Source organism: Chenopodium album, chromosome 2 (assembly GCF_948465745.1).
Source record: "Chenopodium album chromosome 2, dcCheAlbu1.1, whole genome shotgun sequence".
NCBI lineage: Eukaryota > Viridiplantae > Streptophyta > Magnoliopsida > Caryophyllales > Amaranthaceae > Chenopodium > Chenopodium album.
In genome coordinates this window covers 22,882,330-22,902,341 of record NC_137835.1, presented here as the reverse complement: position 1 = coordinate 22,902,341, position 20,012 = coordinate 22,882,330, and the positions used below count along the sequence as shown (strand labels likewise).

At 34.9% G+C, this 20,012-nt stretch overlaps 1 protein-coding gene across 2 annotated transcripts; it reads right to left on the bottom strand.

Moving 5' to 3' along the window:
- Positions 1 to 5,760: 5,760 nt before the first annotated feature.
- Positions 5,761 to 14,626, bottom strand: LOC145584469 (uncharacterized). Of its 2 annotated transcripts, XM_081641309.1 has the most exons (10): positions 14,516 to 14,626; positions 14,124 to 14,195; positions 13,953 to 14,027; positions 13,210 to 13,293; positions 11,515 to 11,595; positions 9,192 to 9,261; positions 7,708 to 7,799; positions 6,789 to 6,830; positions 6,586 to 6,666; positions 5,761 to 6,212 (listed from the first exon to the last, which is right to left on the bottom strand). In XM_081641309.1, exons 1-10 carry the CDS (start codon positions 14,540 to 14,542, stop codon positions 6,141 to 6,143), a joined length of 696 nt encoding a protein of 231 aa, XP_081497435.1. In that variant the 5' UTR covers positions 14,543 to 14,626; the 3' UTR covers positions 5,761 to 6,140. The 2 variants fall into 2 exon arrangements, with proteins under 2 accessions (XP_081497435.1, XP_081497439.1); XM_081641313.1 differs by lacking the exon at positions 11,515 to 11,595.
- Between the last annotated feature and the right edge of the window lie 5,386 nt (positions 14,627 to 20,012).

The following is a 20,012-nucleotide window of genomic DNA, read 5'->3' as shown; positions in this document are numbered from 1 at the left end:
TCACATCTCTTTCCATCACCATAGCCTTTGCAGTCTCACCTTAGTATCACTTTCACATATACATATCCAATCATCTTCCCTTAGGAACCCTTATCATGAAATCTTGTTTCCCTACCGCGCATGCTTCATCATCTTTCAAGACAACATTCATTAAAAGAAACATTGTATACTTGCTTAGCTTCATGACCTGAGCAATGTTCATTGTTTCACGCATCGCATAATGTGTTGAACAACATATATATATAAATGATTTGTAATCATACAAAGCATATCGTCCTGATTTGTAATCATACAAAGCATATCATGCTTAGCTCCTTGACTTAAGCAATGTTCATTATGCAATAATCACTTCATCTATATACGTGCTTAGCTTCCAGACCTAAGTGACGTTCAAGATTGTTTCTTTACACCATATATGATGCTTAGCTCCATGACTTAAGTTCATTCATCTATCGTATCACATGATGTAATTGCCTTTAGCCTCTTGGCCTAAGAACATGCATCATGCATACATTATTTTCAAGACAAGCAATTCAATCCATACGATTCATTTCGTCTTGCTCAAGGAGGAAGTTCAAAACTTCTTCCCTTTTTCATCTTTTTCTTTTGGGGAAGTTCAAACAAAACTTTCGTCTTATTGAGGGAAGTTCGAAAATAAATCTTCATTTTTCACGTCTTTTTTTCTTCAGGAGCAAGTCGGTACCTTCCACTTGTCTCATGACAAAAATGACGAAAAATTTTTGCTTTTGCATTTTCTGTTGCTTGTGTTTGCACACACACACCATATACACACACAACACAAGTTATACACATGTCATGTCATGTCAAGTCAATCTATTGGTCAAGTAAATCATAGTCTATACGAGTCCCCAGACAAATTTTATTTTGCAGGTCTCAATTACAGCCTACGTCCGGGGACAAGCAAACCATCTACAACCCACGTCTAGGGACAAGCGGACCATACACAGCCCACGTTCGGGGACAAACAAACCATCTACATCCCACGTTCGAGGACAAACGAACCATCTACAACCCACGTTCGGGAACAAGTGAACCATCTACAACCCACGTTTGGGGGATAAGCGAACCATTTACAGCCCACGTTTGGGGACAAGCGAACCATCTATAGCCCACGTTCGGGGACAAGCAAACCATCTACAACCCACGTTCAGGGACAAACGAACCATTTACAGCCCACGTTCGGGGACAAGAGAACCAACTACAGCCCACGTTCGGGGACAATCGAACCATCATCATTTTAGTGATCATCTCCCAAGCGAAGACAATTCATGACGCAAGGTTCTCAATACATAGAGACTTGCAATCTCATCATCAGACAAGTTTTTCCTCAAGTATGGAAAATTGTCGGTCGTTGCCACCTCTCAAGGCGAAGAAGTCAACGATTATATCATCTATCGACTTTCCTCAAGCATGGAAAGTATCTCAATCGATGGATTTCTTCAAGCATAGAAAATCGCTAAATTCATCAGTCGATTTTCCTCAAGCATGGAAAGTATCTCAACTGGTGGCTTTCTTCAAGCATAGAAAACCGCCAAATTCATATGTCGACTTTCCTCAAGCATGGAAAGTATCATCCGGTAGATTTCTTCAAGCATAGAAAGCTACCAAACTAATCTGTCGACTTTCCTCAAGCAGGGAAAATATCTCAACAAACGTCATCCTGTGGATTCCTTCAAGCATAGGAAGCAACCAAACTCATTTTTCACCGATACACTGGCGTCAAATACGCATTCTATCTCTTTACTCTTTTTTAACTGTGGAATTAACATTTTTCAGCAGGTATCGGTGTATACTAAGTGATTTAGGATCGCTGAATGTCTTAAATCATTCCCCATCTCTATCGACTACTTTGACTATTGTTTCTACAAACTCAGTCAAAGTGGGGGCTTCTGTAGACACCTAAAAATATCTCCCCAAAACCAAACTTGATGATGAACAAACTTTCATTGCCATTATTGGTCGGGTTGAATATTTAATATTTGGAGTGCTTAAATCCATATTCAATCCCAATACATTTCATAAACAACCCAATTCCTTTCCCCAAACCAGAACTTATTTTCCTCTTTTCGTGCCTTTAAACCCAAAATGATTCATTTCGTGTCCTTTAAAATCATTCATTCCGTGTCCTTTTTTTTTAAAAACGTTTAGTCTAGTTTATATTGGTCCATAATCTGGGCCCAATGATTGAATAGTTGGATGGATATTGAAAAGATCTTTCCAACGATACATTATAAGCCCAAATCCGAGTTATAACGAATAAGTTGTGGCCAAAATACTAAACTGAGCCCAAATCGAACCCAAGCCCACCTTACCTACGACCTAATGATCATGTGGAGGGTCCAAAAGCTTTAATCCCATTTCTAAACCAATTAGGATTAATTAGAATCTTATATAAGTTTCTAAAAGATCTTAATTATCCTTTATGAAAAGATAAGATTAAAAAGTTGAAATTGAATATAACTCCTTTTTTTTTTAAATCCTAATTCTATTCGAATTGAAAGATGTTCAAAGATAGTCAAATATTATTTTTGTGCCTCATATTTTTTTATCCAAATATTATATGGTTGGATATCCCTTGAAATTATCTTTCCAATGATATATTATAATATCAATTCCGAGCTATAACGGAAAAGATATGAATGAAATACCAAACTCTATCCAAAACTGACACCGTCCCACTATTTCGGCCATATATTTTATTTTACAAAGGATTTTAATCTGATTTTAATTGGGTTAGAAATTAGAATTCAAAATCTTTTCAACGACATATTATTTATATTATTCAAATTTCTGGAACAAAAGATATGATAAAAACAAAAATTGCTATCTATCGGGTTGTATTCTGATTAAATTCGGATTTTATCTTAATTCTTCGAACCTTCTTTTTTCATTATAAATAGAGGTCATATCAGCCTTTTTCAATCATCAACAAGCTTTATCACAAAATCATTCTCTTCTCCCTCTTTAGCCTAAATACTAGCCACCCTATTATTTCAAAATACTTGTCCTAAGCACTCCAAGGAGTCCATACTTGACCCGAGGTTCCGTCCTTAAACCAAGGCGTGAAAGGTATAATTAACTGAGGGTTTGGACCAAATCAACTCAACTTTTTATTTAATTTAATTTCCATTTGGTTTATATAATTATTGAAGTTACTAACATTTTATTCATGATGTAGCAATTTAAGGAAACGCGGAAAGTGAGTAATTAATCATTTAATTACTCTTATTTTTATTCTTGTTGCTAGTATCATGATTAGGTTTATGATGATTTGATTTGACTAACAATTTATTTTTGAATTGCTTCCAATATTAATGTTGATTTCTATTATTATTATTGATCACCATATTGAATGTTTAAAGGAAATATGTAATTAAATCACGCCTAAAAAGATAATTTGGACAACCGGTTTTGGTTCCTTTTTAATCTTGTTGTTTAATCAAGTGATCAAATATTTTAGAATTATGTGTTGCATTAATATTCAACTAATTTAGCCTAATAATAGTTTGGAGCAAATTGAATATTTTATTTGCATACCTATGAGATCGCAGGAATCATTCTTCATTATGAGAATTGAGTAGAGGCCAATATGGGCGAATGTGACTCCATGACTCACTTTGTACCATCATCCCCGATCCTCCTTTCGTGGTTCTGAATCATATGGAGTTAGTAATCTCATGGATTATGAATGGGGTGTAACCTTCACGGGTCAATCGTTGTTGCCTTTCGTTGTCCCTTTATCGTGGTTGCCTTTTATGATCCGTGAACGGTTTACAAGTTCCTTCAAAACTTGTTGGCAACTCCCTACTTTCCTTGTCCCTAATCGTATATGTCAATTCCCACATCCTATGAGTGCCAAGCATATTCACAACATGCTTACGTAGGCGGGCTTTGAACGACGCCCACAAGGAGTTGCCAAAATTATGGGGAAAGTTAAAATAATTTCAGTTCATAAGGAAACCCTAGCCTTTCCCTCTCTCTTCTCTCTCCTAAACTCTAGCCTTTATTGTTAGTTTTTAAGGGCTTCCATTGGATTTCACCAGTGGAAAGCCTCAACCTTTATTTTTTTTTATTGCTTTCTTAGGTTATAATAATGTCTCCCTCGAATGAAAGGGTTTAACATCATTTGAAAGACAAGGTTTTCCGATCTCATTCCATAAATAAGGTTTTTCAAGCTCAAGACAAGGTATTATTTGCATTTTATTTGGTCTCCATTTATGTTTGGATACGATTGATTATTGCTTGGATTCAAGTTACGAACTCATCAACACAAGAATTATTTTTCTCTAAAAATTATGAAGCGGCGACGAATCCACTCAAAAAGTTGTATGAGACAACGAATTGAGAATGAGCTGAATTGTTATATTTATGTATTTGAATTCATAGCCCTTCCCCTATTAACTCTTGTTTGACTTTGTTAGATTTGTTTTTGTTATCATTAATTATATATTTTAGATGTCGTATGACTTTAATTAATGAGATTTAGTGTCCTTTTGGACTTCTTTTTTAAAAATATTATGGGGAAAATTTAGAGAGAGATTTTTTTTTTCAAATAGTTCGAAAATAACAAGGGAAAGAGACTGGAAAACGACGAGGGAAAAGTAAAGACTTTTACCTAAAAAAATTGATCAATATTAACAACTGTCCTTTTTTCTACAAAACGTTCTTTTTTTTTATTGTTTATTTATTCATTTATATTTTTTTATTTTGACTCCAAATGTCAATTTACCATTTTGACTCTAGAGTGCATTTGGACTCAAGTTATTAGTCTTAGAATTCCTGTTTGATTATACCACTTTGATATGCACAAAGTTTTATGCAAGTGAGTTGAATATGTTGAAATATATATTGTGTAATTAGGGGTTGTTAAAAAAAATGATAACGGGTGAATAATTTATGTAAAAATAAGGGATGTGAGGGAATAAAAATATTAAAAGCATGTATTTAGGGGTAAAACTAGGACCAAAAGATTATAAAGTATTCACATTTAATGAAGTGTTGCAATTAAAAAAACGTTTGATTTTAAGCAGTGTTTCACTTAAAATAAACCATAGGATGTATTAAAGAGAGATAGTAGAGAGTAAGAGATTAACTGAATAGAGCTTAGAATAATGGATAAAAAGAGTGAGTAGAACTTAGAGTCTACCGCAATTTATATCTTACTCCTCGAGTACCATAAATTCATGTTATTTTGATGTTAACTTTTTATTATTTCAATTTTTATATATATTATTTTAAATAAATGAATGTTATTTCACCCTTTTTCTCAGTCATCTTCCTCCTACACTCACTCTCTTTCTTCCTCTTAGCTACTCCAACTCAAAATCACACACTTTCCCTTCCTTTCTTCTTCCAGACCTCTTATTCTCATTCTCTCTCTTCCTCTCACTACTCCAACTCCAAATCAAAGACACTTTCTCTCTCCTCTTTTCTTCTTCCAATTTTCTGGGTTTCTTAGAAATCAATTGATTTGAAGCCATTTAAGGATTTAAATGTGTTCATGTCTAGAAATTTAATACCTCTTGAAGTGTTTGATTCTCTTCACGACGTCTTGAAACTCAATGCTGCTAATGTTATTTTGATGTGAACTTATTATTATTCAATTTATATATATGTTATTTTTTAAAAGTATTTGTTATTTTATGTAAATTACAAATAGCATGAGTTGAGGTTGAAGTAGATAAGTAATGAAATAACATATTGTTGTAACAAATAACACAACATTTAAGCAAAATAACATAAAGGGTACGCAGAATAACTCAAACATATTGTGCAAGGAGTACCACAATCCATGGTAATCCAAGAGTATATAATACTAATTGAGAATCTACAAGAAAGAAGCGTATTACATAAACAAAAAGGCTGGCAAGTTAATGTAATATTCAATAACAGTGTGAAATTTGTATTCTGGCTGCTTTCCAAGAATAGTTTCCATGAAACTAACATAATTATAGATGGTCAAAATTAAAAATCTGTTCATTAAGCCGTGTGTTCTGCTTCATCAATGAGACCAACTATTCTTGACTTAATCACAAATTAAATAAAGATCATATTTGCCATCAAGTGACCAATTACCCAATATCATCAGTTGCAAATTGCGAATTGCCTTAATCTCTGACCTACAGTGACTCTGCGATTAATCTCTCTGTTACTGCTTTCGGAAGGCCCATTACACTGTCGGTTGTCCCAACCTGCATGAGTAAATAACAATATTTTCAACATATGCCAAAGTCTCCTTCATATATGATGGTTTCACAAAGGGGTGCACTTAAATTGCGCTACACAATTCATTTCTTGATCAAGATCCAACTAGTTGACAGCTTCAGTAGTTATATTCAAGGTGAGTGAAATGATCTAGTATGACGTCATATCCGATTGATGGTGTTATGTGCTTATGTTTATGATAGATTCTGTGACTTTGAATATCACCTTGGCACAATGATTTTATTTTTCAATGATGGCATATTCTGCACAAATTCAATATCCGCATTCTTACTATATCATATAAAGTGGTCTAGGATAACTAATATTGCAGCAAATGAAAAGAGAGTGGAGAAGACCAACCACTTGCTTAACCAAGGGTTTTATGAGAGGATGTTCAATTATTAGAGCACCAGCAACATGCAGTACTGCACCCTCTGCGATCTGAAAATTGGAAGGAAAGGATCAAGTTACAGGCAAAAGGTTTTAAAATCATTCTCACACTATATCCGAAAGATTTTTGAGAGGCATAAGAAAGAATAAAGGATATTGAGGAGGATGCTTACAAGCTTGTCAATAGTATCATCTGGTATCTCATCAAACAAAATCTGCAAAGATATCAGAGCATATGTATTACAGTCTTTCATCCGGGAACTAAAGATATAGATATACAGCTCTGGGCAGCTATGGCAGTAAAAGTGTCATGCGCATTTGTATCAGGTACATGCAAAATTAAAGTAGGAGGGCATAACAAATATGTTTCTAAATACAAAAGGGTGAGTGACGTATGAACATTCTGCCACAGTTTAGCATTCAAAAGTGCAACTATGGTTATTGAAACATCCTATAAAGGAGATTATAAATCTCAAAGTTAAATTTGATCTTTCTTTTAAGCTTTTCCACAGAATTCCATCCAAAGGATTTTTCTGCAGCATCGGTTTTTTTATTATTTATTTATTTATTATTATTATTTTTTTTTTGAATGTATTTGAATCTCAAACTAATGGTGAAGTAATTTTCTGTCATTTGATAGGTTTACTCAATAAATAAATAAATAAAGATACCAAAAAATGCAAAATATAAAGTGGATTTTTTTTGTCTTCAAGAATAACCTGGATTTAGAAGAGTAGGTATACAAACTTAAATTTCACTTGTTTAAATCAGGAAGCTACATCATGAACCAATTAAATTACAAATTAAATAACCAATTCACAGCAAAATTTATGGACTAACAGGGCAGAAACTCGCTATTAACAGCTAAAACAGAAGAAAAAACAACGAAATTAACTAACATTTTTTATCTACAGGGTTGGGGTAGGCTAAGTTCATTAGAGGGGAAGACACAGATAAAGCAAAAGGTTTATGCAATAAGAAGCTTCTTCATTTCTCCACTTGAACTCACTAAGTACAAGGAGTTTGTATTTTATCCAGATGATGAAACGGGTCTCAGTAAATTAATTTCAAATAAATCACACCAAAATGTACCTCCACTCTATCCCATTCCCCTTTCCTGAAACCTGTCTGAAGGTTTGTCACAAGAACAGAGCTGACAGTTGAAGCCTTCCTTCCAGAATAATCTGTCAATGAGACAAACGAGAAACCAATTTGAGAAACATGAACACAGATGGCGCTCTCCAGTTCTCATCGTAACAAACTATCATAATTGCATAATACATCTAGCTTTACATTACCAAAGTGGTATTATTTAGAACTTAGGATACCAATGGAATGTCACTGGTCAATTTAGAATACTTAAACGATGAGCATTCAGAGCATGGCGATGAATAAATTATCACTCACAAGGTGTTAGACAGCAACTGCACCATTTTTTATTTTTATTTTTTTGGATAAGAAACTGCACCATTTTATAGCTGTTGATTCAAACCACAAATTGCCAACAATGGTGAATTAATTGTACTTATAAGTATAGATAACAGTCTGCAGAGCTACCTAAATGAACTTTCATCATCTTCTCTGTTTAATATTTGAAACCCCATTGACTTTGGAAAGAACCCTTCTCCAAAGAAAAATCTAAGCTCCGGCCAAGTCAATAAACGGAATGACAAACAGGATGGGAAGAAATCACATAGAAGCAGCAAGAGGGGTTCAAAACTACGAAGCTATTTTACAATACACGCCCCTTGTATATTCTCTCTTGATCAAACAAAGAGTAAGATTCCTAATGCTAATTGATCAAGTGCACTTCTACACTGCATGGCTGTTACCAAGAGCGTGACCATAGCTGTAATTCAACCTAGGTGGGCTGTTATTCTTATAGTTATTCTGCAGGGATTCACTTCCGTAGCTCTAGCAATTAGCAAGGGAAGCTCTAGCTTACAAGAGTTACAATCACTGTAGGACCTTCAAGGCCAGAGTGGGTTAGCAGTCAGCATCTACTAAATATCTCATCAAACCAAGGACCCCTTTTAGGAATGTCAAACCGGACCTACAATAGCCAGTGTTCATCGCCAAATAATCCTAAATCGAACAATGTGCCAGCAGCCATATGGTGCCCTTGTTAATTAGTACTGATTCAAAGAAAGAAAGTAATTTAAGCCCAAGAAGAAACACAAGTCCAGTTCTATAATCAAATTACTGTATGACTTAAAGATGCCACAAACAAGTAAACACATCACAATTAACACAAATTGATAGACAATGACACTCTCAAAGGCACATAGAAACCTTTTAAATACTGTCAAGCTTCCTCTTTGCCAGATGGTTTCTCCCTTATCATGCCTTCATAAGCCAGTACTGATTCAAATAACCCTAAATCGAACAATGGGCCAGCAGCCATATGGTGCCCTTGTTATCTAGGACTGATTCAAAGAAGGTAATTTAAGCCCACGAAGGAACAAAAGTCCAGTTCTATAATCAAACTACTGTATGACTTAATGCCAAAAATAAGTAAACACATCCCAATTAACACAAATTGATAGACAATGACACCCTCAGAGGCACATATAAACCTTTTAAATACTGTCGAGCTTCCTCTTTGCCAGATGGTTTCTCCCTTATCATGCCTTCATAAACCACCACCTGGAATGAAAGAAAATGAGAAATAAGCAACAATCCTCACATTTTCCTCGAAAATAAATTTGTCCACAATGAAATGAAGTGAACAGATGTTGAAAATAGTAAATAAGACCCACATTAGCTTAATTATAGATGCTCATTTGGCTTTGCAAGATGTCAAATTTGGATATTTTACTCTAGTTTTCAATTTCACTAATTAAGTATCAGAACATTACTCTTTTTATAATTTTATACATCTTTTTTGCAAAGTACAAAGATGTTGAATAAAAGAGAGAAGAGCACATAACAAATGAAAAGTGAGGAATTGTTTTTATAGAAAAGCAGTTTCCCAAACCCAAGCCTGCACTATTGAGTTCTTCCAAGTCACATCTTCACGTAGCACCCGATAAGAGTTATAACCAACATACCAGTTTGACGCTGGTCAAATATTGAACTATGTTAACAGAAGCCCTCAAAACATTACAGCTTTTCTGTCACAAGTTGACTTTCTCACTTACAAGTAAATCGTAAAGAGCGATGCTAAATTTAGCGATTAAACAGGCCAAAATGTCTCCACATGGTCAAATCCACATTTAAAAAAGATGAATTTTATATATTCACTCTAAGTAAGACCAAACTTAACCACACTAAAATTGCGCAGTTCCAAAATGTCTCCACATGGTCAAATTGGACACAACTCAATGCTAAATTCATTAGCTGATCTTAACTTGTTTATCTTATAAAAGATTAATGGGAATGGCTGTTACTTGGTATTTCTTGGTACAACACCCAGCTTGAGAGACAGAGCAAAGACATAGAGGGCCAGAGAAGGCCATACCCTACTTCTTCACAGTTTTCCACGTACTGGACATAAATAGCTGCCTAAATCAGCAAACATGGCACCAACTAAAAAATGCATAAGCTGTTAATCAGCAGATTGTAAATATGGGTTGCCAGATGCTGGATTCTACAGAAACCAAATAGAGTATGACTAATAAATTCTCTGTGAGAACTTAAAGCCAAGTTAATTATATTTTGTGTTTCCACAATAAGACTTTCATCTCATCAAAGAAACATGCTCTTTAACAATTGAAGGGTTAAGCACATGGGATGTGTATTCATAGCCTTGTCCTAGAAAGGAAATTTTGGCAATGGGCAATGAGAAGAATGCGTCTTTCCGTAAAGAGAGTTGCTCTGAAAGCTATGATGAATTATCAAGATGTGCAGGGATTTAAAGTGTCGAGGACAAGTGCTCTCAGAATTATTTCTGGCAAATTCAATTAATTATTCTTTTTTTTTTTTTTGAAAAAAAAAAATCAATGTTTCTAGTATAGGAAGACAATGATGGAAATTAGAATATCAGATAATGATATTTTGACAACAGCAACTGCAGGCCTGAAGAATATTGTTGATTACAAGAATCACAACATTTTTTATGATAAAAGACGACCAAGGAAATCATATATGCTTAGCATATATGATGCTGCCAAAGCTATTAACCTCAGATGCTGGTCAAATCCATAGTGTGTTGGATAGCAAATACTTGAAGAAATTATATGCCTTTATTCCTAAGATTAATTAAATAAAATTGTTTATTGTAATGATAAATAGGAAGGTGAAGTGTCATATGATGTGGAGTCTCTAAACAATTAAACACAGTAAAAGTGCGTACTGCATAGCCTACAATTGACAAGAGGGAATGACACTTATGACAGAAAGCATTCTTGGTTCTACACTTTGGAAACACTAAATAGCTCAAGAGAGTGCCATATCATTTTGCAGTTTTTGCTTGCTAATCATATTTAACTTGGCAAAAGTATCTATCCATTTATATTTCGGATATTGTTAGTTGAATTATTTATTACTTCTGCTTCTTCTTAGTATGTTTTTGTTATACATTATTTCATATACAAAGGTAAGGACTATATGTGAATAAGATTCTACTTCCTGCGTGTCTCAAAACATGCATCATACTTTGACCACATTATATTACAATGTTGTTAGCCTATTAGGTTCATCTCAATTTATATCCTCAAAAGATCAGCCTTTATAATTTTTTCTAATACATAATTGTAGTTAGAAATGGACAAATTAGTGTGTTGGAAAACATAAAAGTCACAACGATGTGATGTATTGAGAAACAGAAGATGTATCTCACTACAACATATGCCAGGTGAATAATTTCCAAAAGGAAAAAACATATTGCATAGACTAACTAGAATATCATTTTTAAAGGAAAACGAAAATAACAAAAAATAAAAAAGAAACTATTTATACTTGGTCGGCTGTAATTAAGATAGTGGTTCCAGCATCAGTTCTGTGATCACCATTGGAAGGCTTTGTTAATGTGGCTTCTGCCTGAGAAGATATGGCGATAAATTAAGTAAATATGGAATCCACTACAACAGTAACATAACTTTTGACAACATACACAACCACTTTCATCAGAGTATAAAAGATTATATTGTTGGAGGCTTGGAGCAAACTTCTAATGCTACAGATTTGATAATGTTGCGGACCTTGAGGCCATATTCCAATAGAAGGGTCATCAAGCATAAAACTAGATGAATGCAATCAAGAGTTTACATCGTATTTCAACCACAAAGCTAAAAAGAAATAATAAGTTACAACTAAGGATTAACATTAGCCTCTGAAATATGTCCATAAGATTGGTTTCAATGGCAGATTAGACAAGAAACAAGTGACAACATATCAAGAATTACAATCAGTCTGTTGATAAATCTATGGTCAGCTTAATCAGCTAATAATAAAATTGATTAGGGGAAACTAAGTTAATCCCGTGCGTTGCATGATTTAAATAGCTATCATTTTAAGATAGTCATTATTCTTTATTCGAAATATGTATAGTTGCAATCTCGTTATTTTTATTATATATTTAGTCTTGGAACTTAAGAGGGAAGGGGAAAAAAATGACGCCCAATATAGTTTAGGCGGGAAAATTTTTCATAAGAAGTTGACATGCGTCCAACTGTCCATCAATGATGTCAGCATGGCCTGTTTTAGTAATAGTTAAAAGATATAGGCATTGTGCTAATCTTAACCCCAATTGTACAACATTCACTAAACAAATAACAGATGATCACATGTAGCATTGACCACAAGTAAATCAACTCTCACAATGAATTTTCAAAAACTTAAGAGAGGATGCGAAAGTCAAAAGTCACAACTATTAAAACAACAGTTATTGTTCAAGGTGGTGCGTAGTCTCTGACTGAGTGATCAGTGGAGAGGCTATTTCTGATGTTCTGGTAGAGAATACAGAATTTTTTTTTCTTTGACTATAGTAAGTAGACAATTATTATTATACTTTGTTAAACAAGATAGAACTTGAACAGCATCATGATAATTGAAAATCACAGCCGCAATAAATGCCCCCAGTACCTATGACAACTGAATTAAAAAAAAGGACATGGAGACACATTTTACAGGTTGGCATCAACACACACACACACACACACACACACCAAAAAAAAAAAAAAAAAAAAAAAAAAAAAAAAAAAAAAAAAAGACTGAATCACAGTATAGCATCAAAACAATCAACATCCTTAGCAAGCTACAGTAGCTTTCTCACTCAAGGATTCTATAATCAAGCTCACAACACTAACTAATGGAATTTTCTGATGTCTATGTTAACACTAATTAAGAAAAGGAGAAAGATTGAAGGGTACATTGAAAGAAAGATGCGATGAGACCACTTATTCAAAATATCATGTTCAACATAAGTACAAATTGAGCTGCCCAATAAATTTAAATATGATCAAGAGTCATGACTAAAAAAACAGCCAAAAGTAGAAAGCCTGTGTAAATTTTAACAAAAGTACATAAAGAGTGTTAAAGACTTAAAGCACTCTCAGAAGACGAGCATTAAGCAAAATCTGAATAAATATGAAGTGCATAACAAATACTTCAGACAGTAGGGCAGCACACAGATAGAAAGAAGAGAAAGCATACTGTGTCAGCTGCAATGAGAAGCGTTGGCTCATTATCGTTCACTTGTTTATCAGCAATTTGAAGCTTTGAGATGACGGCATCAGCCTGAAGGATATCCACAACTCACCATTAGGCTTGTACGAGTTGGCTTCACAAGAAGAAATGTATTACACCGTCACAACTCTATTTGGAGATTATGAGGCATGGTGCATACAACATTACAACCACATATATTACAAGAATACATGAATACACTTTATGCCTTACATTACTCTTATTCTGTTATTTCACCTTAATATAATAGTGCCTGTAGGACTGTAGAACACAGGTTCAAACTCGAACAAGAAACTCAAACTGCTAGGCCTCATAGTGTCATACATACACTTGTATCTCATCCATTGGTCATGTCAAGCTCAAGTCAACTTTAATTACAGGATGCTTAATAGCTCCTCCGTCTTTATATTTACGCCCCATTTTTCATGCTCGGATTCCCTAAATGTATAACATTTCCCATAATGGTCCTATCACTTTACTCTCTTGTCAATTACATATGGTCCAACTGGTTTAGTCACCCATCAAATTCCCCAAACTCTGGTGAGGCATACAAATAAGGACACAGGGAGTAAACTCTCTACAAATAAACCAAAATGCATTGAACACGAAAAATCGCAAAGTAGTTTACATATTCACTAAGCTACGCAAAGGAACACAACATATGAAGTTGAGCAAACATCTCAAACTTAAATAGGGAATAAAGATTGCACCTTCGCCTCAGCAAGGGCCATGACCAAATCTTCCGGCTTTTCTTTGCGGATAGCTTTTTCATCAATATCTGCAGTCTGCAGGACAAACATAATTCTATACTTCGTATTTAAAAACCCAGAAAACTAATAACAAAAGTAGCAGAAAAATCAAGTAATCAACCATGAATTTACCATAATTGTGAATTCATAACCCATTTCCACCATTATTTCTCTTCTTGCTTTTGATTTAGAGCCCAAAATTATCTGCACCAAATCCCATAATATCTTCATTATCAAATACAATTTTCAATCAATATCAGTAAATGGATTAATATATCCATAGTATAAGTACAAAAAAAAAAAAATCTTCAAAATGCTGCTAATTAATTTCTTCAAAATTTAAATTATTGCCAAATTATTCTGGAAAGTTGATAATCTAAAGTCCATAAACAAGGAACAAGACCCAGATAGGCAATTAATGTAGAGTACTAAGAGTGGAAATTTGAGTTTAATTACACTAATAATTCGAAAAATATTAGTTTAAGTTTGTAGATAAGAGAACAAATTAGCTTTAGAGAAAGTACCTTGAATGTGGGAGCAGCGGAATCCATCCTCGCTCTTTCTTTCTGACTCTCTGAACAAAAAAAATAAGGTGAGGAGGACGTTATTGCTAACTACTTTAAATAAGCCTTTTTTTTTTCTTTTTTCTTTTTTTTTTTTTTTTTTTTATTTTATTTTATTTTTTTTTTATGTTTAAATAAGCTAGATGTAGACCATGCAGTACTGAAGTGAGAAAATCTTTGGTTTTATTTTTTTTTTTTTTTTTTTTTTTTGGGTTTTTCTACATGGTCCCCTTGAATTTTTGAGTTTTCTACCTTGTACCCTTCTAAATTCAGATTTCTACAAGGTGACCTTGAGTTATTAGTTTATTTTACATTATACTCTTGAGTTTTTGGATTGTTCTATATGGTACCCTTGAGGCATCAAATACACAACTAACATGTTTATTGCAAAAAAAAAAAAAAAAAAAAAAAAAAAAGACTAACAACTTGAGTCCCTCTAAAACAAGATCTTTTAGTTAAAGTATGAGCAAAAAAAAGTTCTTATCTTCCATCTCAAATGATCATACAAAAGTTCTACTAAATAGCGAATAATGAAGATTGGTGATTCCTCCATCTAATATAAATAGAAGTGGTAAATAGATCATTTAGACGGTGTCGGTTTGAGTCAAATTAAGTGTAGACACCCATTTGTGTCTCCTCAAAACCAAACCCGGTGATGAGTACCTTTCACGTCGAATCGTAATCGAATGAAGTGAAAGTGTGAAAAGTCTAGTGTTGCGGATAGTTTTAATTTCTTTTCTTTTCTCTCTGTTTTTTAAAACCTATTTTAAGAAAATAGTCAATCCAGTTTGGTTGGTCCATGATATGGGTCAAATAGTAGTGTAGTTAGATAGGGCTTGAAAAGAGCTTTCCAACGATATATTATAAGCCCAATTCCGATGAATATTGAGGAAGTTATGGCCAAATTACTAAACTAGGCCCGGTTTGAGCTTTATATGCGGCCCAATGATCTAGAGGAGGGCCCAATATGGATTTATCATTCCTAATGCAATTAGGAATGGTTTTAGTGTTCTAGATTCTTCTAGAAGGTTCCTTTCATTCCTAATTCAATTAGCATTGATAAATTGACTTTTGTTGACTTTTTAGAGTTTTAATCAGAATAAAAGAATGTTTTTGAGGAAAATACGATTTTATCCTCCTGTACGGTTAATTTCTATCTGATTTTAGAAAACGCGTCAGAAATTTAATCAGCGCCAAATGCCAGTCATTAGCGCCTGGCGCTAAGCCTGGTGCCTGGCGCTAGCTTTAGCGCCTGGCGCTAATGTCAGCGTCTGGCGCTAACCTTATTTTTGCGCGTCAGAACTCTGTTTCGATTTTTTATCTTTTTGGCTGATTTTCTCTATAAATAGCCTTCTAAAAACTCCGTTTTCATTCACCAATTCTCACCAACTCTCATCAAGAAATTCTTGATATATTATCTCTCTCTTTTCTAAACTAGCCTTTTCTCAAATACAAAATTTGCATTCACAAGACCTAGATACACCTAGCCTTATTCAAAGTTGTCTTCGCCCTAGACGTGAAAGGTTTTAATTTCTGAGGGTTTGGTCCCAAATCTCTCCTTCAATTATTTAATTTAATTGTTGTTTTATTATTTTCCTTGAAGTTACTAACGTGTGTATTTTGTTATTAGAAAGAGATACGAGGCATCCAAGTAAGTGCTTTAATGGTTTTTATTGATATTATTATGTAGAGATCATGCTTAGGTTGTTATTATGATTCCTAATGTTATGTTAGGGCGTTTTGATCTTCCTAGTATCATGTCTAGGGTAACTTTAATATCAAGTATGATTAAAAGTATGATGCCTTTTATTTTCTTCCTAATATTTATGATCGTTAGTATCATGTTAGGGCTAAAGCTTTGATTTTTATTGTTTAGTGTCATTCTAGGGTTTGTTATCAATCTTGTTAGTGGATCTTGCTATTATTATGCTTTAACATGATTTATGATTATTTTTATGATTATAATTGTTATAATAATTATTATGATTATTATTATGTTGCTTGATATTTTATTGTTATTGCTTGGTCACACCTTTTATGCATGTTTAAAGGAAATTGGTACTTGTAATCATGCTTAATAAGATAATTAATAATCTTGTTAGGGTTAATTTGATTATAATTCAAGTGATCGCCAATAATAGATTTATTTGTGCATTAATATTCAACCAACATAGATAAACAGGTTTAGGGTTAAACCTATTGATTGCATGTTAGTGAGAAAACGCACATGAATACGACCAGAATAAAGTAGAGGCCTATTATTAGGGCAGGTTCAATCTCTTTTAGGTTGGATTTGTACCTTCATCCCCGAACTACCAGTCATGGTTCAAGACCTATTGGAGTTGACGATCTCTTGGATCGTAAAGGGGTGTAACCTTCACCTCGTGAACGGTTTACAAGTTCCTAAAACTTGTTGGCGATTCTTTTGCTCTATCTTCTTTCCCTTTGGACTCCACCGTACTTTAGTGTATGATCACAGTGGGGTTCAAGCTAGGGGTAACGCTTGAAATATTCCCTACATTAAGTTAGAGTCATTTAATTTACAACTCAAGGGTACCATGTAGAAAAACCCAAAAACTCAAGGGCACCTTGTAGAACTTAGGGTTTAGAAGGGTACAATGTAGAAAACCCAATAACTCAGGGGTACCATGTATAAAAACCATTTTTTGTTTTTTTTAAGGATGCCCACCCAATTTACCCGGAGCTTGGCTTTGACCCTGATTATTGGGTAAGTCTTTTAACAAGAGTTTTTGGATACGGTGAATCTCAAACTCGAGACTTTCCTAAGCGACAACAAGTCATTTACCACTAGAGTCAACTGTTGTTGGTAAGAAAAAACAAGTTTACGGGGTATTTTCAAGTTTCACTTATACTCATCCCCGTCCCCATCTTTAAAAAAAAAGTTAACCAAACTCTTATAAATAGAGTTATGTCAATTATAAATAGTGTTATGGTGTAGTTTTTTTTTTTTTTTTCCTACCTTTTAAAAAATTTGAGAGGACACTTATCAACAGTGTTTGAATAATTATATGCCTTAGAATGTTTATCAATTTATTCGTTTGATGTTAGTTGACTCTTTTATTGAACTCTTAAGAATAGTGTGTGGAAAATTGTACCGAAAAATTTTCATTTACATATTTTCCCTATTATTAATGTCACCAACAACAAATGTTGTGACATTATACCAAATTAAAAAAAAAAACCCCCACACATGGCTAGTTTTGCATGAGACATTTGTGAGCGTTAGCCACCCTAGCCATAAACAAAAGATGTATTTTAATGGGTGTTTTGGGTTTTTTTGTCCCTCGAAAGAGTTACGACTCGAAAACTGGTCTGACTACGCCTGTACATGCAAAATAACAAAGACTCCGGGTGGTTGGAGCTCCGCCTCCGACGATCAAGTTAGAACATGTTTGGAGAATGTAAAAAGGTGCGAAAAGTAAACTGAGATATTCTCGGATTCCGAGATCAGGTGTTTCTTTGATGTAAGAGAATGTAGGTATGCTGTAATAAATTCTAGATGTCCCCAAAATGGGGGGAATCTCCCTATTTATAGGGTCATTAAAAAATGTGCCCCTAATTAGGTCGCTCTGACCTAATTCTGATGGGCTGCGCCAAATTACGGCTTTATCGGGATTTGGGCCCTTGAAGGTCGTCTTTTCTCCCAGATTCTGGGAATGACACGTGTCAAATGGAGATTGGTCCAATTAGGAATAATCTGGGTCTGACACGTATGTCACCACCTGGTTGGGCCACGTGACATGGGTAAAATTACCCAAAACATTTGCCCCTTACAGATGCGACGTGATGCGCCACGTGGCATCTGTGACACATGTCACTCAGCCACCATTTTTTTACTGTGAAATTTTAACCTTTCACATTCCGGGGGAATTACAAGAATGCCCCTGTATCTACCCCTCTATAAATACAGGTTTTACCCTCCCTATTTTGGACGTTTCCAAAACTTTTTAGAGAGAGAAAGTCAAAAGTTTCTAGAGAGAGAGAGTCTGACTACTGTCTGTGTTAAAACACAAACGTCGTTTCTTTTTCACCTGCCCCAGCCAGTTTAGCAATCGCTTGTGTTATATACAAGCAAGGTCACCTTCAGCCAACCTACTACAGCCGGTCAACACTTGTCCCCTTTCAGAGTCAAATTCTTAAAGGTACCGTCTCTACCCCCTTCTGCTCATTCTTTTTCATTTGTATACTTTTATTCAATAAATGGATTCATCACCAACACACAGCACAACCTAGGTTAGTAGTCAGCCGGTCTCCTGGTACGGCTGAGTCTAGGGCTAGGAGTGCCGGCTCTAGGTGCATGGAGCAATTTTGTACATCACCCCAACCGACCGTCTCTATGTCTGTGTAGGACACAATGGCTAGAACCAAACAAACAACCACCAGACGGCGGAGAAGAGACAGTACATTGGAAGTGTCGTCTGATGAAGTGACCTCGGTTGAAGGGGGAGTGATGTAGGATGATTCGGGAGAGTACTCCCTGTCTGGGATCCCTAGGATCCCTAGTGATACAATTTTAGGTGAAGCTGAGGGTAGAGACAACGAGTAAGCTGTCTCCCAAGTTGAACTTGATGAGGTTGGCCCCCAAGATAGAGACGGGGAGGGGTCGGCGTTTGACTCGGGGTCAAACAGCGAAGAATTCTCTCAGGATAGAGACGGGGAAACTGCGCATCAAGGTCCAGCTCTGAGGATAGCAGCGATGCTCCTCTATCCCCACTTGAGGATAGTGAGGTTGAGGAGAGGAAAATTGGGAAACGAAGGTAGACCCCTTCGAAACCACGTCTCTGCCAAAGATAGAGAGAGCATGGAGAAGGGGATTGAAAACTTTGTACTCAAACGACCCTTGGGGGAAGGATATACGATTCGGGTGCCGTTTGCGCTAGGTACCGTCTCTTGGAAGGACGATCAGGAGAACGCTAATGTAACACCCCTAAATCTCCCTCTACGGAAATACCAGTATAATACGTATAATTATATCGTAGAGATAGACTTGGGCGTATTACCGCCGCGTGATTACACAAGGCTACTCAAAATACTTAACTCAACAACAAAACTTGCAGCGGAAACTCAACTTTCTTTTATTAATACTTATAAAAATAGTAACAGTGTTATGAGTGCTCAAAAATAAAGACAAGACCAACAATCCTAAACTAAGTGAAGCAAATCCCTGGACTCTCATATGCTCATTCATGACTCCACCTGAAAATAGTCAACACTGCTTACCATTACGGTAAACATGGCGAACCAAAACAAATAAAAAAAAACGGATTAGCAAAATATGCTAAGTACGATAAGTGCAAGATAGTGTAAGCTTAATTTATTTGCAAACATGATTTTAAAACCAATTCCAATAATTAATCCAATAAATTCAAAACTCATTATTCGAAAACCGATTCCAATGATTCAATATTCAAAATAATAGTTGATAAAACCAATTCCG

Excerpts from the sequence above, each read along its gene's own strand:
- LOC145584469 (XM_081641309.1), bottom strand. The coding sequence starts at position 14,542 with ATGGATTCCGCTGCTCCCACATTCAAG. Across the intron at positions 9,262-11,514 it reads TCTTAATTACAGCCGACCAA|GTGGTGGTTTATGAAGGCAT; the intron begins GTATAAATAGTT and ends CTTTCATTCCAG. Across the intron at positions 7,800-9,191 it reads AGCTCGACAGTATTTAAAAG|ATTATTCTGGAAGGAAGGCT; the intron begins GTTTATATGTGC and ends TCTCATTGACAG.